The following is a 27,377-nucleotide window of genomic DNA, read 5'->3' on the forward strand; positions in this document are numbered from 1 at the left end:
ATTATGGTTAGCACGGTCGTTGTGTAAAAAATATTCTAGATGCTTCGTGTCTATATCTATAGAAAGTCTGCGAATTACAAGAGGGATTAGGATTCCCATTGGTAATAGTGGATGTATGCTATAACCAGCTACGTCATTTCAGACTTCGCTTGAGGGGAGCAAGAGCACTATCAACATAAGTCTTTCACGTTTTGTACTAGTATATTAGTAGACAATCGACTAAAGTATATTTATCCTCAAAGTCTTGAGGGGCAATTGCCCTTCCTGCTCTCCCTAAATGACGCCTCTGGCTACAACTGTCATAGTTTGTCATGCACGAATCGAACCCAGGATCCTTTGCACGGGAGTTGAGGATCCTTCTAACTCTGACACGCCATTACTTGATAACTTCTCGAGTCGTGTCATTCATACAGCGAGTTGGAATCTTTAAGACTCTTTTCCTCACTATTTATGGCTATTGCGCTCCTCCAGTTTGTAATATTAACACTTTAAATGTGCACTATTTCTTCGCGAATGATGGCTCCGAAGTTCATTTACTAAAGTCTGCTTTTCCTTTGTTAGTTAACTTTAGCTGGGTTTTTCTGATGTAACTTTCATACAATACATGTTGTAAGCTAGGAAAGGAGTATTAAAAATATACTCCAAAAAGACTCTGGCGAATCTCTCATCACAGGAAAATGAAACTCGACATTTAAAGTCCTCCTTATATATCTGTGACGACATGGTCCATCCGTTTCAGAAATTTCAACTCTAACACAGAAAGCAATGTAACTGCTACAATATCTTAGTTCCCCATTTTGTGTTCATAAACTGGCGAAAGTGAATAAGTATTTTAGCTGTTTAAAATAAATCTAGAAGATAGTTAGCGGTTGGATTCACCTGGATCTTTTCCATTTCACTTCGATTGATATGCTATTCTATTGGGGAAGATATTTGAATATTTCGCATATATTTCCATAAACTTATTCCCTTCGTTCGAAGAATGAGCATTTCAACTAGTTCGTGTCTGACCTTTAAAGATTGTCCCAGCCTATATTTTTAAACGAATTGTGTATTCTATTTTTTGAATATATTTACGGGTCTTTTGAACCCGTATTAGAAACCTAGAAGCACAACTTTATGAAGCTAAAAAATCAAGTTTATTTATTCTGTGGGTCACAATAGTTCAGCGAGCGCAAATTTGTGACTTTAATATATTTTGGGTTAAGTGCAAATTGCTACATGCATGACTTGTAGATTAATAGAGACCTTTCACAGTTCAAAAACTAATCATTTTTCCTCAAACTGATAGTTCTAAGACTGATCAGTTGGTTCATTGGGAGTATAACATCCTTTTCAGCACCGAGACTATATGAGACATGGTTTTACAACTTAACCTGGGATCCTAAATTAAATGAACTCCCATCAGGAATCAGTCTCTTAATAGGATTGATTCCATAATGTTACATTCTTTTCATTCTCACGTGAATATTCCCAAATAGAATATGACCTTCCAGAATACATATTGTCTTTCCACTCGGTATGAACACTAGTTTATTAATCATATTCTCATTAAATAGTGAACATGATTTCTTTTTTCAACATACTGAAACATCTGATAATAAAAACAAAATATACTAATATTGTTTCGTTTCTCTTCTCTTTAAGTTTTCACACAGACCAGTGTTTCATTCATAACGTTGTGTTTCTTTTAAGTGTGTTCAGTTCACAGTTAAGACAGAGATAGAACACGCACTTGAAAGCACCTTGGGTTATATTTGCTTTGCTCTTCTGCTCGGTGGTGACTCACTAACTTGCTACTTTCATTTCATTTACTTGTATATTTAGTTTCGGGTGTAAGCTTATTTTTATATTTTATTAATAGAAAGAAATCTAAAACACCCTTATTTTTTATCTACCTAAACAGAATCATACTTGCAGCTTTATATTATTACCTTAGACAAGAATACGAAAAAATCTAACAGAATGAAAACATATATAAAACTCTAATATTACAAGTAATGACTGTTCCTTAGACGAAAAGAAAGAAAATACTACAAGTAATGTTTGTTCTTTTGACGAAAAGTAAAAACGTTAATACTACAAGTAATGACTTTCTTCGATGGAAAGAAAGAGAAAGTGCACTTGATGAAGATTCGAACATGAATCAGCTGATTGCTAGGTTAGTACGTTACTCACTATGCCACATACTCGCGTGCTTGTTTCCTTCCTATACACTTCAAACAGTCAGCTTGTGATTTTTGCTTCTGTCGTCTTACCGTATAACATTTTCTGTGCTTTCCCAGCTTGTCACACTAATCGTGTTATTTATTGTGTAAATTGCATTTGCAAACGTAATATGTTTTGATGCTTTACCAGGATCCACAGCTTTAAAAGTTTTTGAGGTCAATTACATTAAGCGAACTGATTTTCGCACATCTTCCATTGCTTCAAGGGGCAAAAGATACTATCCCGCGGAAAACATGAATAAACGTATGTGATAGATAATACGAAATACTAACGTTGATGCATATACGGTACTAGCAGCGTTCACCCCGCTTCGCTGCGGTCACCCCGGAACGCAATAAACTTTGTTACTTAGATAATTTTTACTTTTTCGCTTTCAAGTGATATGATAAAAACCATAGAAGATTGCAGTAAATCTTAACATTATATCGCCTGTCATTTATGTTAACCCGCCCCGCTTCGCTGCGGTCATCCCGGTGCTGGCATATTGTAAAAGTGTCTGTAAAAATAAGCAAATCAATTAAAAAATTTTAAACAGAAGATTCAAGCTATTTTCCGCTGTATATCGCCTGTCATTTATGTTAACCCGCCGAGTGACACGGTCATGCGGGTTGCATATAAATACGTTTATTTTTACCTATGATGAACTAATAACAAAGGATTTGTACGTTATGGACACTTGAATGGTCAATTATCTCAAGACACTGGTAATTAAAAATTAAAGTGATATGATAAAAACCATCTAGGGTCCAAATCCTAATAACCCCCCAAAAATGAAAGAAATTGGTTCAGCCGTATTAGCGTGATGAGCGGACAAAGAATTGTACGTTCTCTTTTATATATATAGATTATACCTACGATGTATGTTCCGGTACAACGCTCGAACATCCTGGCGATTGTTGAATAGCTTCCACTACAACCGTTATTAGTATAGGGAAATCATCTCTGACTCAATGGGTGGTCAGACTTTCGTGCAACCCTACAGAACAAAATCGACTGGAGTTAAACCTGGCTAGCGAAAGAACACGAAATTGGACAACTTCGAGTTATTAATCTGTTCCGTAAAATATTGCTTGAGATGGTCATAGATAGTCTGTTCAAAGTGTGGTGGCGTACCATCATGTTGCTTCATTTACTGTCAAACGTTTCATAATGACTTGTAAGGAGCTAATAACAGGAATAAGGACATAACAGTGCGTACCAGGATACAAGACATAGCATTAGGTGATTTGTATCGCACGACATTAGTACTCCGCTCTCTGCTACGCTGCTTGCATAGATTTACAGCATAAATTTACGAGGTTTGTCTTCATTTTGCTTTACGAGCAGCCGGTGAACGATATGTTTTCGAATATGGGTTCCTATTCAAAATGTACACTATTTTGTATCTACTGCAAGTCCTAAAACCTACTAGTAATAATTTTATACTACCCTATATATATATATATATATATATATATATATATATATATATATATATATATATATATATATATATATATATTGTTTTCATTTCTTTTAATCATATTTTAAAATTAAGAAACATGCTGAAACTGAATATCTCCTTACTTTTCCATCTGAGTGAGCTGTTGCTACGTAAATCTGAATTAGAATCTGCGTGATGTAACCTCCAGCGATAATATTGTTCCTCCTCCCATGCATCAGCTGGATAAGACGACTCACCATGAAATATTGAATCTAAACCTGAAGAGTAAAAACAAATGTGTAATTAGTACGATGTTGTCTTTATATGGTAATTACAAAGCCTTCCTTTTGCTCGCCGAATAATTAAAAATCGAGACGCCTAGTAGGACAAGCCGCTCAGATGAGAAATATGTTTGGGCTTATATAGTTATAGTTATAAAATATATGGGAAAAGATACAACGATATGTTGCATATTTTTACTTGTAACAATTATTATTTTACTTGTAATTTTGGGTTATAATGCATTTTAATTATATACTAGGTAGATTCTGCTAAAAGAAGAAGGAAAACAAACAGAAATAATATGATTATGATGTTAATATAGTATATAAAAAAATATTCAAATGTTTTTTCTATGTAATCTAATCTCGATGTCGTCGTCATGACAACAGGAAATAAATAGAATTATTATGTGAGTTAAGTAGACATCTTGAAACGTTTGTGTAGAAATAAACTACACTTCTCTATTATATTTATTAAACTAAGTGTATAAAAGGTAGTGAATTTGTTTCAATGGCTCAATATTAATGTGATTAGGAACCAGAGAAGTTTAAATCGTTATAAAGGACCTTTCGGTAGACAAAAAAGGAGGTTTGATAATGGAAATAAATTACAGTAATAGAGTGATTTAAACGGACACATAATAAAGTAAAGAAGAATAGTTCGTGTACAATTTTAAAAGATACACAAAATATATTTAAACAGTAATGTTAAAAATGACACAATGTGTTGTTGAGCACGTCGTACTCAATCACAGATTCGAAACCATTGATGTAAGAGATTGTATTATTAGCAATGACGCCCTGCGCAATCTCTCCTAGTAGGTTAGGTGAGATGGCGCACATAGCTAGGTAAGATTGCGCTCGACGGTGATACTACAGAAGTAAAATGGTATTATGATGATTTAGAAACATGACTAAACTACTGAAATTGAACATTTTTATGCTACAGTACGATACATTACTTAATATTGGTGCTAGTACAATCCAAACAATAAATTACTTTTAAACAAACATTTACTCAACTTACAGAACTGCCTTGAAGTGAACATTTACCATCAGCAAGAATCTGTAGTTAAAGCATACGTTCTCATTTCTCTTTTTATAAAAATAGTACGACCTTCACGAGGAATGTTACTTACCGTCATGCGCAATATAGCCTAGCCGGCATAACTCTGGGACGTAAAACTTAAAGATTTCATTTTTAGGCACGTGCCCAGGAATTTTTGTTAGAAAGAGGCCAATACTACACGCCTCAATGTTCATGTAGTATTGAACGGGTATTATTTTGCACCCGAAAAAACGATAAGTATTTGTCAAATATTACCACCTATATTTTTAAAAAATGATAGAACCAGATTGTTTTTATAAGAGTGTAATGGAACATTACAATTTAATGTAATGATATTTTTGATGGGAGGGTCCCAGAAATTTTTTCACCGACTGTACTTCCTATTTAGCAAAAATTTCTTTCGATCCCTATAAATTATTTATTTGTTCGTTATTTTATTCCAAATTAACATGGAGGACGGTAAAAAATTGTTTAGGAATCATATTTTGGGGGATTCATATCTTTATTTATATATTCATTAATTATAAATCTTATATATGCATATTTTAAATGGATGATTACAAATCTCACGGTGTCAGTGCTATTCGGAAATATAGTCCCACCATTGGATGGAAGTTTAGAATAATTAACCAATCTAAATTTTGGCACAATATTTTGGACTCTCCTCACCCCTCTTTTGGTACCAATGTTCATCTAAAGATCCGGTTCAATCCAGATTTTACCATTTTTTATTCGTTTTAAATACTCCACCGCCAAAAAAGCTTTACTTTGATTGCTGCAGTTACCCACGCCACAGATTAAGGCGCGATCATCTTCACTCTACCTCGTCGACCGAAGGAAGAAAGCTGTGCGTTCGATCGGATAGCAGATATGAAAGAAATTTAACAGTAAAACCGTGTGAGATTGGTAAATAGTATATCCAGGTAAAAACTACACTACAAGGAAGCGCAGGAGCTCAAATTTAGAAAATTTTTAACAGTTAAAACAGGATAAAATCTTAGTGAAATATAGCCAGAACCACAGGACGCCATGTCAGATGTAAATATTTAGTGTGGACAGGTTCGACATTTAAGTGCGGTTAATTTGGTGTGATAAAATCTTCATTTGCTTGGACTCAGTAAATTCAATTCAGTGATAATCCGTTTCACCCCTCCCAATATCATTTACAGTCAAGACCTGTCCGTGTAGTAATTTATTAATATAGATAGTGATTTTTTTTTACTAACTCACATGGCGGTATTTTGAGTTTTGCAATCTTGGTAACATTAGAATGATGGCTTAGGTTAACTCTCAGGGCTCTTGTTTTCATCCCGAATTGGGATAGCTTCCAGCAGGGATGGGTTGAAAGCATGGTTGTCATAAGGTTCTTTTCCCTTCAGGAAAGGGGCCTATATATTTTCCAATAAATAGTTTGGGTATTAACTGAACAGTTTGCATTAAGAATGTGATTTAGTGAATACAAGGGCCAATTGGCCCTGTTCCTTTCTTTCCCTTTCCTTTCGTGAACCGATAGAGCCGAATTAAAATGGTAAAATCTGAAGGTTGTTTGTGTATATTTATTAGTATGACATGTATTAATGAAGTGTGTAGTATAGATGTGGCATGTAGATATTCGTAATGTAGTAAACATTTTCTTGTAGTAGTAATTGTGGTAGTGAGTGATTGGGAGTGTGAGATAATTAAATATGGACAGTGTAGTATTTACCATGCGATTTTCATATTCCGTCATTAAATGAACTTATAAACAATATTTGAAAGTGAACGTAATATAGTACAATAATCCTGAGTACAAGGTCACATTTCGTGGTTTACAGTTCGAACAAATAGTTACTAGCGCCCTTGTGTCGAAATTTCGTACTATCAGTCGTGCATATTTTACCATTGAACCCAGTTAGTGATTTAGATTTCACAAAATTGACCTTTATTTTCGATTTAAAAACGAGTAAACATAATTTCCTGCCCATATGAACAGATAGTTGGATAATGTGATTTGACACTTTAATATTCTGAAAACTACAACATTCTGTGTAATCCAGTAATGAAAATATTTAAGTAAATAAACTATGCATAGATTCTTAACCGAAGTCAGCCAATGTGATGCTATTTCCGTTCTGAAATTAAGATATTGAATTCCAATTCTTTTCTTGTAGTTGCAGAATAATTTTCATTGTTGCTGTCAGAATGCTATCACATTCAGCAATATTATCGCACATATTTTATTTTTTTTTTGGTGAATATTTCTATATAGAGAATTGTTTTAAAACAACTGCGAAGTAAGATATAGGATGGTTTGTGCGGCAAAGAGGTCTTGGGTTCGAGTAATGTTTCTTGCGTGTTGGTCGGGACGCGATTTATAGATTTTCAAAGTATATGATGAAATGAATGTATAGTTTCGGGTATAGATAGAAGAAACAGGGTGCCTAAAAAGAATACTGCGTTGGCAGAAATTAATAAATATATGAATAAAATGATAATATAAGTGAAATATAAATGTGGTGTAGTAAAAGTGAATAGATTAAAGGACACCCGTATAGTGTATACATGGTCCCGGTGTATTTTAGCCATATGATGATATATATATATATATATATATATGAAACGTAAATGCGTGGTGAGAATCGTTTCGAGTTCTGACCTCCACACCGAGACATCACTCGACAAGGTAGGCGAGTTATATATCAGAATGTATTATTACTTCGCAGTTGAGCCATAACAGTAGTATTTATTTATAACAATCTCGTCTGACAGCAGGGTAGGGATAGCATCATGTAATGGCTAACTAAATGTAATTGTTCATCGATTACGATACCAAATAGTTGGCGTTTTGGGCTGTTGTAAATTATGTTTACAGTCGGTTATGAAAGAGAATATCCTATGACCCTGAGATTTTTTTTTCCACGTTACCTACTCGGGCTAGTTTACAATATTCATGGAGGCGACAGCTCTGACAGGGTTACAGAATTAAAACAATTAGTTATTGAAATTTATTATAGCGTACCCGGGCATCGACCCCTACCCCTTGAATATTTTCGTTTTCTTTTCTTAGTTTTTTAAACTAGATAGTGATGGAAATTAATCGATGCCTCAGAATTTAGCGCATTCTGCGAAGGGGAGCTATCGGTGATGTTTGGTCATTGAAATCACCGATCCAAAATTCAGTTTATTTAGTTTTTTTTTATTTTGGCAAATCACTAATTAGGGATATCTTAGCTATTACTTTTACTCTAGTTTCTTTACTGTCCTTGAACCCCCTTAGTTCTTCTGAGGGGTCGAATGTTTTTTTTTCTTACTTAGAAATTTCAAAACTGGGGACGCAGTTACCTGGTCCCTTCCCCCTCTCCTTTTATCCTGCTGGTCTGGGCCGGATACGGGGATCGGATTTCAATCTTACAAGCAAATTCTTGTGGGATTGGGATCTGATGGACACAGAACTTGCATCCTTGGCAGCAGGGACTCCCTCTTAGTTTACGTATTTAAGTAAACCACCCTTTTTCGGCATATGTGAATATTTTTGGCTATGAGTTGTTATATATTTAAATTTGATCACTCTTCTGTGTAGTGAGTAGTACTTTAATCTTTCTTCTTTCGTTGGCGCCGCTTTCTCTCTCTTGTCTCTTCCTTCTTACTTCGGGATTTTTTTTATTTTTCAACCTTCCCCCCCCCCGATTTTGAAAGTATGATATATAATGAATTAATGTATAATATTTTTTTTAACCGAAATGACCAGCTGAGACATCTCAAGACACGATTCGTTTGATGAAATAGTTAGAGACTGGGTTTACATTATATTTGACCCACCGACGGGGTGAGTAACGATTCGGTACACCGTAATTTCCACTTTCATTCCTTCACCATTGTCCGTCTGGGATTATTTTTTTTTATCCAGTGGTCACTTTCCATTTAGTTTATTTCCGTGAATGTTGTTGTAATATTGGGCCCAAAGTTAAGATAAAAATTGTTTGGTATATATATATTCATGTATTTAAGAATGTTCTGTGTTACGTGCCTGCCTCACAAGTTTTTTTTTCTTTCCTTGATCTACTCTCCAATTGGATACGTGAAAATTTGAAATTACTAGACGCGCGGTATAAATGAAAATAATATTTTATGATGATACGTCGGAAGTTTTGTTTCTTGGTGTAATGTTGCAACCTTCTTGGACAAATTAGTGTTGGGGTTATGTAATTAAATGTGTGCGCGTGTATTAGATATATATATATAGAGAGAGAGAGAGACGTCGAAATGTAAATATGTATGAAATATAGAATATTAAAGTGAAATGTAAAATGTTAAATTTATAATATGGATATATGTAAGAGCACCGCATCTGCCCCATACGTTTATTGGTTGCCATGGGTTTTAAGTAATGTTTTCCGACGAATGGAATGATGTAGTCTAATTTTTTTTTTTTTTGGAATACCGCCGCGAACTTAAATAATTTCTTTTTGTTCTGCATAAATGTAATTAGTAATCAATAATGTAAACAGTTTCAATGGCATGCATTTCGAAATAACGGCAGGTCTAAAACATAATCCAATCCCTCGACAAATATTATCCTTTAGTGACCAACCAGAAATTTCTTTTTTTGGAAAGTGTACCTAGAATCCCCCCCTGTTTTCCAATGTGTATCCTATGACTTAACCAGTGTTTTACCACGATATAAATCACCACAATCCTCCCAACTAGCGAAGATCTCCTCAAATATAAATACTATGAATAAAAGTTATAAGTAATTCACAAATAAAGTGTTATGATGTGTCCTAGTAATGAATGACTAACTAGTAACCTGGAATGGACTGAACCGAGAGGAGAATTCTCCTCTGACCAAATGTTGTTGGTGAAATCCCTAGATGGGTATAAACGTTGTAGTATGCGAGTACTGTCACAAACTGAAAATAGTTGATGAATGGTTTTATAAACCAATAGTCATATATATATATAGATATATACACAAACTAACTTAAATGGAGCGAAATGTTTTGGACACTACGAGTAGTGCGTGATTTGTAATTTGAACGCTCAGAATTATTAATATTTTATTGCTCGACGTGAGGTAGAGACTCATAAGTTCTAATACACCTAAAAGTTTTTTTTCTTTTCTTTCCTCTTTGTCCAAATTTTTTTTTAGTGAAATAAGTGTCTTCTTTGCGTATGTCGCAAATCATAATTTGCTTTAGCATGCCTAAGATATAATATATGTAATTATTTTTTTGTTGTCAAGATGATTGAATATATAAAAATTTACTAAAATATAACTCTACGTATTCTATTAATATACAACCAAGAACTTGTGCTTTTAAGATTTTCTTTGTAATTATTTTTTCCTTCTCACTATGAATGTAATAAACTATTTGTACCCTTGTAGCTAGTTGGTTTTCCTTTAAACATATATACACTGTCCTGAGTGAGTGAGCGAGTGAATGCATGATAGATTTAATTTAAGTAATTTTAGTAATATCATTTGTCATATTAACATCTATAATATATGTGTCATGTTTTAATATATGTGTGTTAAGGTAAATAACCTAGGTCATGAAAGACCGCCACTAACAAATTTAAAGTCGGCTCTAGGAGTGAGACAAAATAACGGGATGAGCCTAAATACGACATCTTTCTTCCAGGAAGTTGAAACTCTTGTTGAGACGATACATAAATTTTATATTGAGTTTATATTTATTTTTTTTCTTTCTCTTAACTAATTCATATGTGTGGTCGATCTCAGATCATGGAGTTCAGATGTTGGATAGTTATCAATTATTGTTTGAGATTAAATTACAAAGAATAAAATTTCACTTTTCTCATTTCCAGGTCTAGGTCTGGGCAACCCCACGAACGTGGTGCCTGGAGCTAGGTCTGGGTGGTATGAGGGAACATGTGTCTATTCCACATCACTTCAAAATTGATTCTCCACTAATAGTATTTGTAACGATTTACCGGATAATAACCATTCGAATTCATTACTATATTTCCTAAATCACCCAGTAATCCATTCTCCTTTAAAATCCTCAATCTTTCCTTTTCCCTCTTCTTTTCTTTTCTTATTTCTTTCTACTTCTCTCCCCTCCTTTCCTTTCTCACTCTTTCTTTTCTTATTTCTAACAAAACTGAAAAACTAATTAGGTCGTGACTGGGAGTAATCGCTATCAGCACGGTCAATAAAATTCGATTCGATAAGTTTTTTCGGAAGTCCGATTTGGGATAATTACCTCTAAAATGAATATGTACAGAGACTAAGAATAATAATATAATTTATTCAAAATTTACTTTACTAGAAAATTTTTTACAGTTTCAATTAGTAGTAGATATTTCATTATCACTCTTTGCTAAGTTCAGGCGACTCCTCCTTCAACCACGATGTTAGTTATCACGCACAAATATAGTTTTTCAGAAGAGAAAGAGTACAGATGAAACGTAACATCAAATTTTCATACTACATTAATCACTTCCCTGTTAAAGAAGTATAGTTATATTCAAAAAGTGTATAAATGTATGTTGAGTCACCAAGTTTTGGTAGGGTCCGGCCCTGGTAGACCCCTGTCAGTGAACACCATTGCAATCTCTTCTAGTATTCCATGCAATGAATGTACTGCGCCATCTTCCGTACTGCGCCATGATCGTAAACTTTTCTATTTGGATAGGAGAGAGATCACGGAACTGTATAGTTTGCGTAGAATTTTCAAGATTAATAATAAACTATGTTCAAATGCTAGGTTCCACAATGAAGTAACTCACATATTCACCACTTTGTGATAATTTGACGCCAAAATCTTTCCAATGACTTTACACCTAACGTTTGTGAAAATGTATGCATTTACTTTGCATCATTCAGGCAAATTAAGCGTCATATCTTTTAGGGAAATACTTCTATCGACACAACAATTCAACTGACTACATAATTTGTGCGATTCCCAATTCTCCGTTCGTTATCATTTGCCTACAGTCTTTCTATCTCAACTGTGCCTCTTCTGGCGCTGCTGTCGATATGTGAATTCCCGCCTCCCTCCAAAGATGAGGGACAAGTTGCTGCGGCGGAAATATTTCAATTGTTGGATGCGGAAGCGTTGCCATAATGAATTATTTCACGGACTTCGCTGTCCTCTATCTTCTTAGCCATTCTAAGCAGCCTACGATCTTCACTCGTCAAGACCAAACGACTGAATGACAAACTGGCAACACAGCTCAGGTCATTCTATTCTTTTTGCTACGCAAAGGGAGGTTTCATCCGCCAGAGGGTGGCCGGGGTGGGGCCGAAGTATAGTTCGCATAGTTTCCGAGGGCACAGGTGGAATAGACAGGCTCTACTTGTATTCTTCCCTATCCTCTGGCATTCGCGCAATCTCTCCTACAGTGACATTTCTCCTTACATTTTCTTAGAAACCAATACCAATTATTATTATTATTATTATTTGTGCGGGTATGAACCTTCGGCCCTAGCTTTTTATTCTCTCGTAGAAGACAATTACGCTATCTTTGCAAGAAGATTACGTCACTTTTGCAAGAGGGGAAGTTTTCAAGTGGCAGATGCACAACTACTGGTTTGTAAAGAGAGAAAAGCACAAATGGATTCAAATTAGTGTTACCCATGAAACGAGACAGTTTTTGTATTAATCTCGTCTCCTTTTGATTCCAGAAGAATTATCTTTTCGTCTCATCTTGAGTCTTCAAAAGTTTTTTTTTTTTTTTTTTTTTGACTGATTTTGTTTGGTATACAGTACAGAACGTATTCCCTGATATTTTTTTCTGTAATTTCATTTAGAAGTTCTCAGAATACTTCCGCGTCACAAAAGATCCAAAATCAGTGTTTCTTTCAGAAATTTCTGGGAGGGGGGCACACTTCGTATTCCGGGGGGCACTGCTGGCGCTATTCTTTTATTATTATATTATAGGCGTATTATTTTGGTCTCCTCCGGGGGAGGGGGGCACTCTCAGAGCTCAGGGGGAGACAGTGCCCCCTAAAAACATGTCTGGAAGAAACTCTGCCCACAATGATTGTGATTAACAACATTTGAAGAACATTTATTATTAGAGATTTGCTTTGTAATAAGTTTCATATTTTAAAACGTTGATAAATGCTCTTCATTATATTCGCAGAATCACTTCATCAATTCATAGTTTTTATATTTCACGTTTTGAAACGGGTTAGTTGCAGTAAATTGTTGAAAGTATTTAAACCGATAGTAGTCGTAAATTACACTCATTTCCGTCTTTGATAGAGTATTACGGGTTTGTGATGTCATGTTCTGTTGACGTTCTGACTCGATGGCAGAAAACAGCTTGTTACTATCTTTTACCATTTTTATTCTATATATTGAAACCGGGAACGGTTACATTTAACTACTTCTGGATTCAGTGGATACTTAAAGTAGTACACTGAAGCTAATCTTAAGAAGCTGAATCTATTGCAGAAAACCATATATCTTACCACTTACCGTATCTCGATATCGCTTATCACTTTTACTCTGTGCTAATCACGGGCGTCGCTGGCGGGGGGGATGAGGGGGAAGCGTCCCCCCAATATTTTGAAGTACAAAATATTCAATATTTTATTCTAACTTAATTTATTTACTAACGACAGAATAACGTATGAATGATAATAATTGTACTTATTTGGAATAAAATATTCAGGCTGTGAAATGATTATAACAGAGTTCAAAGTTCTCAGGGGGTCCGTGGAGGTAAGCAGAAAGGTACCGGAACAAACGGAATCGAAGAAAGAAAACGGCAACGAAAGAAAGGAATGAGCCTACACTTGATACTATATTTCATGTAGTGTAGGCTGGGTTAGGTAGTGCCATTTAAATCACTTTCTTTGATGTTCCCCCAAATTTACGTGCCAGAGACGTCAATGCTGTTAATCAGTATTGAAATCGGAAGGAATATTAAATTTGAACCAGTTTCTGTTTTGGTAGAATGTTAGGGATAATTATTGCATATTTGCCTTGAGATTCTGAATCGTTTGCCCCCCCCCCCCAAAAAAAAAACCTTCTCGCTATATCTGTTGCCGTTTTCGTTCTATTGCGATAAACGTTGAAACCGGAAATGACTAATTGGAACCACTTCTTCTTTGATTAGAGAGTTACCAGCAGATATGGAAATTATCCTTGGGATGCTGAAACCCGCATCACGATCTCTCTTACTATTTTTCCTCTGATACCTGTCAACAGACGGACGGACAAAGCCATTTTATACCGACACTTCTGCATACCATAGTTTGGAAAGCTAATAATTCTTGGAATGGTCATTCAAGTAAACAATATTCAAAGAGGAAAATCAAAATTATTCGAATCATCTTAGGAGCATAACCAACTTGTATGTTTCTATGCAGGGCCGTAACTTGTGGGGCAGGAGGGCAACCGCCTCCCCAGGGAAGCTACCGCCGTTCGAGGGGGGCCCATTTTAAGACAAAATTTTCTTACTACATACACGATACGAACATAAAATTATAAATGAACCATCAAACAGGTTCACTACAGTATATCAACAAAACAGCACACAAAAATTAAATAAAACAAAAATGAGTTGTGGGCCCATTTCAGTAAAAAACAAAAGTTTGCTATTAGGGACCCTAGAAACAATATTTATTCGTATGGTTTTGAGATTTGTCAATATTGCCCCCTTAATTAATTTGTTATGTATGGAACGGGCCCAGGGGCATAACTAACGGCCCCGCACACCTTGCCGTGCGGGAGTGACCACGGTCTCCGGGGTTCATAAAGAGTAAGAGAAAGATGGCAAGAGGGGGACCAAGAATTAGAAAAACAACTTTTCTATGGGGCCCAATTACGCGTATTAATGCTTGCCCCTCCAGAAAAAAAAAATCTAAGTTTCGGCGCTGTTTCTATGCGATATTATCTTCATAAAAACAGCCAAAACATTTAAAGAGACAGTTGGAAATAACACCAGTTAAAGTGTGTTCGACTATTCGAAGCTGGTTTATGATGAATAGCCTACGTTAAAAATTCAACACTTTTTTACCTTTAAGTTCAGATTGTCTTGAAGCCCTAAGAACTCCTGTAAGTCTCAGAATCCCAAGAGATACCGCTGTGTGCGCTGCTGCCCATGAGATGAAACAAACAGCTCCAATTAAATTCCAACCTAATTCCTAAACAAAAAGAAAACAAGGAAAGAATAAATGCGTTGGTTTGTATAAAAATGCATCCACTAATTTTAGACGAGATAAATATAATTACATGAGTTTAAAAATTAACGTTATATGGAAAGTAGCACAATTCTTTTATAAGTGATTGGAGCAAGATTTTCACTATACCATAAGAGATGTTTACTCATTTCGTTAAAATTTATGTCTTTTTGCGTAGATCGTTGAAGGTAGTCTATGCTCCCTCTTTTAGCATGGTGGAAGAAGTAAGAAGCAGTGCATATTACATATTTCAAGTAATATCTCTAAAGTAGTATTATTAGTTTCATATTGAAATGATTTTAGTTAGAGATAAAATAACGACCCGGGTTAGTATTTTCCCCTTCACCAATTTATTATGAAAATTCCTAAATACAATGTCTTTGATTTACAAAGATAAATAGTGTCTTTTCTTCTTATTGACTAAATAAAGGAGATCGGTGTTTCGCACGGTGCCCCTTCTCCCAAAGCAGTCTTCAACGTACCTACAAGGTTTTGGTGAGTCTTGAAGGAAAACTCCCTCAGCCCAAGGAAGCTTGGTGAGGTTTTGGTTGAGATGAGGATTCCCAGTACAATGCGACCTCGGAGCAGGTGTTGGTTAGTTGATCAGTTGATCGACTGATGCCAGACCCCTCCGTGGTCCCTCTTTTATGTGTCCTCCTCGGGTGGCTCGTCCTCCTTCGGATCCTTTCGTGTGGTCCGTCTTCTTTCGGTTTTCTTCGTGTCTTTGCGTATCGTCTGCTTCTTGTAAATAATCAATAACACGTGTTGTATTGACATGTGCTTTTGTTGTGATGTGAGGATCCTTACAATATATAATCACCGAGTAGGCTACATGGGTTTTGTCGGGGGTTTCCATTTCCTTCCACTTTCTCATCCCACCATTGTAATCTATTTCCACTGTTTCCTTTAGCTTCGATGGATAATCGTTGGAACTTAAGAAATAATCCACTAAGAGGGTTTGTACGCGTAAAATGCATGTTTGATATAGGCCTAGTTTCAGTGCTAGAAAAGGAGCGGGACAGTGACGACGCCAGAGGGGGGCAAGGGGGCGAGCGCCCCCCTAGTAGCTACTTCTGCCCCCCTGACTGCTACTTAGACTGCCCCCCAGACTCCTACAATCTTTAAACTTTCTACATATAGTATTTTATATCAGTATCATAACCAATCTCATTGTCAAATTGTGGTCTACTTTCCATGCATTTACTATGTGGCAGGTTAGTCCTCAAGCTTTCTTCTTTGAGCGTCTTGGTATGCATGCATATTTCTGTTTTCTAATTTAGCGCCTTTTGAGGTAAATTTTAGTTATATTTCTTTCTTCTGATTTTTAATTATTGTGCCTAGCGAACAATACTAGATATGGTTGATTTGTTTTCTTCTTATTGGATCAACTTCGATTGGAAACAAAAGAAAGGTAAAACCAGTTCCGTAACTTGTTTGTATTTATCCAGGTTTTAAGTTTTCAGTTTCATATTTTGTTTTATTTAAAGGTTCTATACTTCTTTTTTCTGAAACATTATTCTCGGCTTTCAATATTCAGAGGATGTGCTTATAACAGCTGAGTTTGCAACTACCAGGGCTTAATTTTTTGAAGGGGATAAAAAGAGTTGTGTTTTCCCTTCCTGCAAATGATAATAAATTTAAGGAATTAAATTGATTCCCAATAAAACGTATTGTCAGAGCGCTAATCTTTAGTTAGTAATTGGTTTATACTAGTGCTCCCTTACTTATTTTGTTTCAAAGTACTCACGTGACGTCTACCATAATTACTAGGAACTGCTGAAAAATTCGTAGCCCAACCCAGAAGGAGTGCACGTGGAATGGTGAAATTTTACTTCTTCTACACTTTCCCCGAGAGTCAATATACTATCTTGTACAGTGCTCCAGTTTTTGCAGAAAAGTTAAAAAATCTGAAGATTTTCTCGCACAACTGTTCGTAGCACTACCCCTATCAGATCTAAAATGGCGTCCTTTCAAGTGTTATTTAAGTTAGGGAAATAAGTGCAAGTAACAGTTAGACGGAGCTAAATCTGAGGAATAAGAATGGTTATCTAGACACAGAAATCCTAGATTATGCAATGTCAGTTGTGTTCGCAGTGGCTTCATAGATAGGTGTACTCTCCTGAAGGAACACAATTCCTTTCTTTTCATTTTCCGCGGCGTTGAACTTTGAATCTTTCTTTCAGTTTTGTAAGTAATGTAGTGATTCTGGATTAAGTATCTGACCGTTGCGGAGGTAGTCTATGAGTACGACTCCATACTTATCCCAGAAGAATGTTGCAAACAGTTTCTCAATCTACTTCTATGTCTTGAACTTCTTTTGGCGATGGAGAAATGATTGCTACTACTCCATTGACTGTTGTTTCGATTCAGAATCATAGTTGTACAACCATATTTCATCTATGGTTACTATTCTTGAGCGAAATTGTTCAGCATTAGGTCAAATTGGAAGAAGACTTCTCTTAATGCCGTCACTCTTTTATTCTCCTGACAGATATTTTGGGAACCCATTATGTCGAGAACTTGAGCATACCCAAACCATTCTGAATTATGCTACCGACGAGTTCCAAAGAAATGCCCAGAATCTCTGACACAAGTTTTGCTGAGTAGGTAAAAACTGAGAAAGCGGGGTGCAGCCAGACCTCAGACTATAATATGTATATCGTGAGTTTACTATACACTTTAAAAACTATATAAATAATAGCTTAAATTATTTTTGTCACTCAAAAACTGGGGTAGCCTAGGCCCTCTGGCCCCGGGCTATATCCACTACTGGCTGAAATGCTGCAATTTTCAAGAATAATGTCACAAATTGCATCCATAATTTCGGGAAGAGTCATTGCTTTTAATCATCCTGGATGTAAAGCACAATTTGTTGAGAAATCGCCACGTTTATACTAAGCCACTTACTTCTTCACCACTGTATATAACGGAGGCGAGTCACGTGGTGTTTCACTGATTTCCTAATTAATTTACTTCGGTAACTTTCCTTGGTGGAACAAAAATGCTATAACAGTTAGTGTCTGGATGTTCGTGAAATTCGCTGCTTGGGCACACGTAATCACTTCAGATGCCTGAGAAACAATAAGAATTTCATTATTAATATGAAAAGTTTTATTTGTACATACAGAGATATGTTTTTCTAAACTACGGTTTCATTTTTCTACCTAGTACCTACACTCCTTCTGGATTGGACTAGAACATTTTCAGCAACTCCTCGTAATTTCTCTCTCTCTCTCTCTCTCTCTCTCTCTATATATATATATATATATATATATATATATATATATATATATATATATATATATATATATATATATATATAAAGAGAGAGGGAGATACCATATAGTACTAGACGAATGTGTTACTCGTAGCATACGCGAAAGTAATTCAATTTATGTTTAGGCTTCAAAAGTTTCATTGAAAAATATTTCATGTGCAGACGTTACTTATTTGTTAGTTACAAATTTTACCTGAAATAAGTTTAATTTATAATCATATAGGTCTAATATAAAAACAGCAACGAAATACACAATGTAATGTAAAATAAATCAAACGTAATAAATATGACATTTTTAATATGGCAAATAGCCGCCCCTCCCCCGAGAATGTATCTGCCCCTCCTTTGCTCCCCGAAGAACTTAAAGCTGGCGTCGTCACTGGAGCGGGAAATCAAGCAAACGAAGTTCATCACAAGTTCCCTTTTTTTGTTTCAAGATCACTGTCTTCACATCAATATGATGCGAAGATTTTATATAGTATCTTCAGTGGCGGATCTAGAACGTAAAAACTGTAAGGGGTCAACCAGAATCTAGACTATCATAGGTATATCGTGAGTTTACATTTTTTTCATGGGTTCTGCAGAATTTTCCAGCTTAACTCTTTCCCGATAGATATTATGGCTTGATTGAACGTTAACATTGTGGACCTCAAGTATTGTTTTACACATTGCAAAACAGAAAAACTAACTGAAACTATATCTAATGTTTCAACAATTCTCCATAAAGAATAAGACAACACTTACTATAAATTTTCAAAAATATTTAAGTAGTAGCTTAAATTCTTTTTGCCTCTCAAAAAACTGGGGGGCGATATGCCCCAAGCTTGATTCCCTGCTAAGTATCCATCCTTATTTAAAAGGGAATGTCTTATTATAACATGTAATTAACAGTCACCTCTTCGCTACGTACGCTGCATGTCTCCCACATGTCAATAGATAGTGCTAGCATGCACGCAACTTGCAATTAATATACTGTGACGATTTAGTTAATTACGTAAATAGGACAAGGCAGACCGGTAACCAGCCCAAAAATGTAGGAGGGGTCCTGTAGAAATTAGGGGGCCCCCACCCAACCACATTATAGTTCATTTGCAAGCCTACCATGAATATTTAAGGGGAGCAGTGAAACTTTAGGGGGGGAGGCGGCCCACCCTAGTGTCCCCGTGGATACGGGCCTGGGACAAGGGTTTTGATGACATTTAGATTTGAACATTAATACTTATGTATTTCTACAGTAATATAATGCGACGGTTTAACTTCGCAATTTAAACTGCGGCATCTTAAACTGCAAAGTTTCAATTTACGGTAACTACTTGAAAATGAATGGTGATGAAGCTAAAGCCATTGATCACTCTGATGCACCACTCCCTTCCTATACATCCATGCAACAAAAGTGATATCAGCAACACTACCAGCTCCAGTCATAACTGTTTACATCGTCTACTCCTGTCCTGTCAGTAGCTAACTGCATCATTCGCTACTATATTCAAACCTAGGCGCTTTGAATGATTGGATTTTTTTATTATTATTATTTATTTATTTATTTATTTATTTAGTAGTACTGTAGTAGTAGTTCATGCTATCAGAACTGATTTGAGTAGCGGCGCCACAGTTTCTAGTTACGTGATTTAATTTCAGCGGGAAGAGCAGATGGTAAACGCGAAGGTACTTTTCTGTTTATTATTAACACAAGAGTCTATTAAATATAAATTAAGTTTTATATAGTTTTATAAAACCCTCAAGTATTTGTTCCTTGTCAAGCATAATATTAGTAACTAAGCAATATGAACACAGTACATAATCTACACAAGTTTTAAGTCTCACGATTAAGCCGGTGAGGCCAAAGGAGACGGTGATGATGAGAGATGAGTGAAATGGTGGAATGAAGAAAGTGGGAGTAAACGGGAGAACGCCGAGAAAACCCACGAGCACGGTGTTTGTCCACCACAAAGTCCACATGGCGCGAGCTGGGATCGAGCTTGGGACTTCAAGCACCTTAGGTGAACGCTCTACCACTGAGCCCCCGTGCCCCCGTACACAAGTTGTTATTTACCTTTAGGCAAGGACGCTGATTTCTCTGTAACTATGGGGGGGGGGGATTATGAGGATTTTAAGACAAATTGAATTCAAATTATGCGAAATTACTGTATATTTATAAATACAATGCAGGGGCCTCACATGAGCTTAGGGGGGCCCGTGCCCCCGGCCCTCCCAGGATCGGTTTCCTTGCCTTTAGAGCAGTGCAATATTTAGTACACTTCACTTTCAATCCACACGAGTATAGGTTTACTACTAGCAACAGGTGACATTGAGCGCGTGTTAACTTAAAGCGTACAGCAAGCCTAAGGCTTGGAAGAAATACCTAATGATTTTAAAAACGCCCACGAAAGATTACACAGAATCGGATAAATATCTCACCAGACATGCTCCAACGTTGCCTGTGTAAGCTATGCCCTTCTCTCGAAACAAAGGACCAGCTATGAGGCTCCAGAAACCAGCTGTAAAATGGACGGCAACAGTATCTCTCGGATCGTCAACTACAAAACAGGAAAGCGCACCATAATTAATAACTTAAGCATCTGAAATTTACAAACAAAAATTTTAATAACTATAAATTAGGTTTCTCAGATGTGGATTAACAGATTCTGTCACTTGAAATAAGTTTTGCTTCTGTACAACTGAAACTAAAGAAAACGTATATATTTCATATTATACGTATAAAAAAACACTTATTAATACAACCAAACTGAGCAAAGCACTAAATATAATTAATAAAACTTGTGTAACATTTTCGGTAATGTAACATCACCGGAACACAAGTTTTATTAATTCATATTTAGTGCTTGTATCAATTTCGGCAATGTAAAAGCCGAAACACGTTTTATTAATTTATATTTAGTGCTTGTAACACTTTAGGCAATACAATATCGCCGAAACACAAGTTTTTATTAATTTATATTTAGTGTTTGTAACATTTTCGGTAATGTAATATCGTCGAAACACAAGTTTTTAGTAATTTACATTTAGTGCTTGTAACACTTTCGGCAATGTAACATCTCCTAAATATGAGTTTTATTAATTTATATTTAGTGCTTGTTTCGGCAATGTAACATAGCTGAAACACAAGTTTTATTCATTTATATTTAGTACTTGTAACGCTTTCGGCAATGTAACATCCTTAAAACACAAGCTTTATTAATTTATATTTAGTGCTTGTAACACTTTCGGCAATGTAACATCGAAGTTTTATTAATTTATATTTAGTTGTTTGGTCAGCTTTATTTTATTGATATATGATAAAATAAGCTATATCTTTCTTCATCAAGGTTTAAGTTCTGAAATAGTATTTTTCGCTATTCAAAAATATGGCCTTTATTTGAATGTCAAATAATTTTAATAATTGAAAATTTTAATGCTTATGTTACATCTACACAAACCACCATAATCTCTCCATTCTCCATATCAGTATAGACGCTCTCAGTACAATTTCAACGTATTTTAAATAATAGTGGCAGCAAAAGTGACCGTTTCTTTGCCTTCGCCACCCTAACTCTCTACTACTCCCCTGTCTACCTTAGCTATATTTTTACGTCTAGCAATTGGATTGAGTCACAAAGCAAATCCCCTTATGCAAACATATTTAGTAAAATTGGAAAGTCGTTAATGAAAGAAAAGTTTCTGAGGTAGTAGGAGACAATTTATGTTAAGCAATACGATTGTAATTGTTAAAGGATGGCACCTGTAATCTTTATCTGTACAATATTTACTGTTACCATTACGGTGGAGGTAAAATTGAAAAGATGTTATTAGTTGATCTTTTTAAGACACCCAAGAGAAGATGGTATGTGTAAAAAAAATCATTCATCATTATGGGGAACCAGATATTAAACTAATAGTGTGGTTGACTGATGTCAGTGATCAGTGAAGAGTGATTAGAGTCCGTTAGTGCAAGCCAAATTATAAACAAACCAAAGGAGATAGTATCACTAGTATTTTTATGGAAGCCCACAGCATATTTCTAATCACACTCGACCCTAGCCATAGCTAAATAAACGGTTCTAATTGGTTGAGGTTATCCGATTTTCGCTACGTAGCATACATATAGCACAAATCATACACCAACTACTGTCAGTCCTCGTAGTCAATCATGCTAGCACAAGGCTCATATTTGAGGATCCCAAACGTTTCAGATGTCCTCTGATCTTATTGACCGATATAGATAATACATCAAGAGTCGTGACTTACATATAGCAGAAAGTAAACGTCAACCACGGTCGTCCTTCGTGGCCGCGCGCGAGCGCGACCTGCAAGTAATGAAAGTATTTTTTGGCGTGGGTTCAAGCTCAGCCTAAAGAGTATTATAAATATATATTTTTTAAATTTTCATAATACTTCTTTCATTAATTTAAACTTGCAGTTTTACTATACAGATCCATAGTAAGAGTAGTAGTAGTAAAAGTAATAATAATAATAATAATAATAATAATAATAATAATAATAATAATAATAATAATAGGAGGAGGAGGAGGAGGAACAAGTTACAAACCCCGCAGCGGTTGATTGGGTTCTGTTCTCGACATCAAATGAGCAAAATAAAGAGTTTTCCAAAGTTTTCTGTACACTTTACATGACCAACTTAAAACAGCTGGCTAGAGTAGAGCGCGAAAATAACAAAAGGTAGCACGCGAATACTTAAACCATTGGGATCGCAAAAATGAACGCAGGACTAGTATTAAAAAAATCACTTTTGGCGTGGGTTCAAACCCGGCCCAAGTAAAGTTTTTTTTAAATTTTAATAACACTTTTATCATCAAAATAAGATAAGAACTATACCCATTTGCTCTTGTACGTACTATATAATGCATAAAAAATATTTACGAAACATAGCGTCAGCAAGCGAAGGGGGATAGAAACCCCACATGGCTCGTTTCGTTCCACCTTGACCCTCGTAATAATACCACGTGACATTTCGACATACTGGAGTGGTGTAACTTCGATGTAAACCTACCCTCATTCGTTTCCTTGTGACAAAACTGTTGGCTAGGGTAACGCGTGAAAAAGAATGCAAGTCCACATCAAATTCTCAAGTTTGTATTTGAATTTTGACAGAAATTTGAGCTTTTATAGAAATACTATTACTTTTTTTCTTTAGCTCAGAGTTGTCAATACCACAGAGATAATACGTACATTAGAACCCAATTATTTTCATATTGATAGCTTTCGCAGTAATAAATAGAATTTAACGACACAGTAAATCATATTAAATTAATTTTGTTTCATCTTTATGCAAAAAAGATTAAGTACTATATAATTTATTTATTTACTAGCAGCGTTCACCCCGCTTCGCTGCGGTCACCCCGGAACGCAATAAACTTTGTTACTTAGATAATTTTTACTTTTTCGCTTTCAAGTGATATGATAAAAACCATAGAAGATTGCAGTAAATCTTAACATTATATCGCCTGTCATTTATGTTAACCCGCCCCGCTTCGCTGCGGTCATCCCGGTGCTGGCATATTGTAAAAGTGTCTGTAAAAATAAGCAAATCAATTAAAAAATTTTAAACAGAAGATTCAAGCTATTTTCCGCTGTATATCGCCTGTCATTTATGTTAACCCGCCGAGTGACACGGTCATGCGGGTTGCATATAAATACGTTTATTTTTACCTATGATGAACTAATAACAAAGGATTTGTACGTTATGGACACCTGAATGGTCAATTATCTCAAGACACTGGTAATTAAAAATTAAAGTGATATGATAAAAACCATCTAGGGTCCAAATCCTAATAACCCCCCAAAAATGAAAGAAATTGGTTCAGCCGTATTAGCGTGATGAGCGGACAAAAAATTGTACGTTCTCTTTTATATATATAGATTGTTGCAACGAGCAAAATCTGTAGAACATTCGAGCATTCTGAAATCTGTAAAGAGAAATTTACAGGATATTTTATTAAAAGTTCCTTCATTTCGGCCCAATTCACAAGTCACAATAGATTTGGACAGTGTTTTATTATACGGAACGACGTATTACTGACTGTCATATTGTATATAAGAAAGTGTTGTTGCAAATAATTTAGTAAAACAAAAGTTTCAAATCACGAAATAATAATAATAATAATAATAATAATAATAATAATAATAATAATAATAATAATAATAATAATAATAATAATAATAATAATAATAGTAAAGTGGAAGTAGTAGGTTACAAGTATTATATTTGTGGGATAAGGTTGAGCTCAGTGTGTAGTAACCATAAAATATTATCTTAGCAAAGATAACCAGTTGGAACTACTATTGCATTAAATATCGAAAAGACCAGTCACTTATATTCAGGAGCGGCTCTGTAATGCAGTCACAAATTCACGTGCCTTCCCAATGAATACGAATAATTAATAAAATAAGTAATTATGGACATTTATTCCTGTATAAGAATGAAGAACGGAAAAAAAGAAAACTTCTTGTTATGGAATATGTAACTGCCCTTATGTACTATGTAATTTCACTTCTCTGAGGTAATTTGAGAACTTATTTTTTTAAATACTTATTCTAAAATATACCTTTAAATTTGATTAGAAGGTGCCTACAGCAATAAGTTAATAATCCTCCAATAGCCCCTGCAGCGAAGGCTCCTCTTGGATAAATACGATCACAACCAGCACTAACAGATACCTACGAATAAAGCAAACATATTTGTTGTTGAAGCTGAAAAGCTAATGGGAAAAGATTATTAGTTAGTAGTTGACTTTCAAAGAGAATGCCCAGTGTTAAATATTTCTTCTGATAGTTTTACATTAAAGAAAATAACTATAATGATAACAGATATCGTGAATCGCAGTTTCAATTCAATGGTTCATTCCTTCGTGGTTTCGGTAAATGTTGACTATCAATGATTTCGCTTTTACAAGATAAAAATGAAGAGATATTAATTTGCGTGTGTAACTAGTCGTCTGTTCATTGAAGCTATAATTACTCAATTCTTGTTGACATTATCCCTTAATTATAATTCTCAATGTACCCTTTCACTTCACATTCAGAATTTTCAGTTTTTTTTATATATATATATATACCTTGATGACGGATGGATTATATAGGCTATCAAACCAATATATCTTTTCTTTCGATACGTCCCGTTGGATATCTGCCGTCCAGACAAGGAACAATTCGCAGTATCTTGAAGAATCCCTTTTTTTATACTTGTAACATTTTGAAATACACAACAGACAAGTTTCCTTCTGTTTCATTTTTAATACAAGTGAATGTGGCGTATCTTCATTATAGCACATTAACCAATTTCCATATTGTTACATTACGTTAAACTTTCAAGTGAATGAGAACAGAGAACCATTGTCCGGATAGGATTTTCAGATTAGAGAGAAGAGTGCCCGAATTTACGGCAGTGGACAGAGGTGCCAGGGAGAGCTGCTACCAAGTTCATCATGGCAGAAGTGGTATCCAGAATATACGTGTGAAAGGTAGCTCATACAAAACCAGAGCTCCTGAGGATATTTGGAGGATCGTGATGACCGTCTGCCGTCTGGAGCCTCCAAAACCTTGAGAATTACGAACTGGATAGAGAAGTGCCAGAAACAATCCTAAAGTAATCTTTAGCACCAGGTACTATACATGAGAACATCTTCTTAATTTAATACTTTTGTCTTTCTCTTTTACCGTATGCAGTTGTCCAGATGTCTCATAACCTTTGTTATTGTAACAAAAAATAAATAAATGAATAAATAAATAAATAAAATAAAAGTAATAAACATTCTCTTGTTTATATTTGTGTTTTAAGGGCTGCCAACTACTAGTAGTATATCTTTTATTTCTGTCAAAGATTTGTCTTTTTCACATTATAAGAAGACAGAGTGCCTATAGATCGTAGACATATTAATGGTAATGTACAATAAGGGACCAATAGTTACCCAGCTTTGTCCCATAATTGTATCCCTAATTCTTAACTCCACATTCAGAATTTCTAATTTTACATATATACGTATTTTACCTCTATCAAGGATTTGTTTCCTTGACACTATAAGAAGTTAGAGTGGATCGTGATTGGAGGAATATTCATAGTAATGTGCAAGTGAATATCTGTGCAATGACGTCATAATTACTCATTGCTTGTGTATCTGGCCTTGATTCTTATAAAATCCTGGAATCTTTTCTCTGTCAATGATCTCGACCTATATCTCACGACCCTATCTCATTAACAACACTAGTTGACAAAAAAAAAAAAAAAAAAAAACTTTTTCTCTGGCACACGGAAGAAAATACCTGATTCTAATAAAACTTTTCACATAGAATTCGAACCTGCAATCAGTTCTACTCCATCACCTTCAGTTTTCCCGTGACAGAGGGGTTTTCGGGAAATTTCCCCTCAAATTCTCCTTTTTTTTTTTTTTTTTTTTTTTACTATTTTCATACCTGTAGCTCGGGTACCCTTAGGTATATAAACACACAAATTATATTGTATGTTAGCTTAACTTATACTTAGTAAGCCCTCTAAATTTCATAAGAATCGCATTATTCTTTCTAGACAAATAAACATATTCATATAAAAATATGCTTTGTGTACTGTTCATTTTACCATATTCATTAGTGCAGATAAAATCACATATAACTTCCACGAAAATTACAATATCCTCTGTCACTCGTGTTGAGACACTCTTTACTTGCTACTAAAGTTATGCATCACTTACCATTCCTGCTATGACTCCAGTACTTGATGTAATGAAGCTCCATTTTCTAGATGTACCAAATAATCCTGACCGATGAAGAATAAGGGTTATCAGGGCAGCGGATGATCCGGCTAGAATTGTAGACGATGCAGCTGCCGGAGCTGAACTCTTGGATAAAGATTTGCCAGCGCCACCAACGTTCAGACCCAGAAATCCAATGAACACTAAAAACGATCCTAAACCTGTCAGCTAACGAAAAACAGAAAACAACAGTTAGAA

The 27,377-nt window shown here is 35.3% G+C and overlaps 1 protein-coding gene across 2 annotated transcripts in view; it reads right to left on the reverse strand.

The window, feature by feature from the left end:
- LOC145684961 (putative ammonium transporter 1) overlaps positions 1-27,377 on the reverse strand; it is a 174,935-nt gene that overhangs the window by 2,191 nt on the left and 145,367 nt on the right. For both annotated transcript variants that reach the window (XM_081757311.1, XM_081757312.1), the window contains 5 exons: positions 27,120-27,347; positions 24,981-25,092; positions 20,836-20,954; positions 14,978-15,104; positions 3,796-3,930 (listed from right to left, as the gene is read on the reverse strand). In XM_081757311.1, coding sequence (XP_081613437.1) covers positions 3,796-3,930; positions 14,978-15,104; positions 20,836-20,954; positions 24,981-25,092; positions 27,120-27,347 — 721 coding nt within the window. The remainder of the gene's footprint in view (positions 1-3,795; positions 3,931-14,977; positions 15,105-20,835; positions 20,955-24,980; positions 25,093-27,119; positions 27,348-27,377) is intronic.

Source organism: Thermobia domestica, chromosome 5 (assembly GCF_964235325.1).
Source record: "Thermobia domestica chromosome 5, izTheDome1.hap1.1, whole genome shotgun sequence".
NCBI classification, from domain to species: domain Eukaryota; kingdom Metazoa; phylum Arthropoda; class Insecta; order Zygentoma; family Lepismatidae; genus Thermobia; species Thermobia domestica.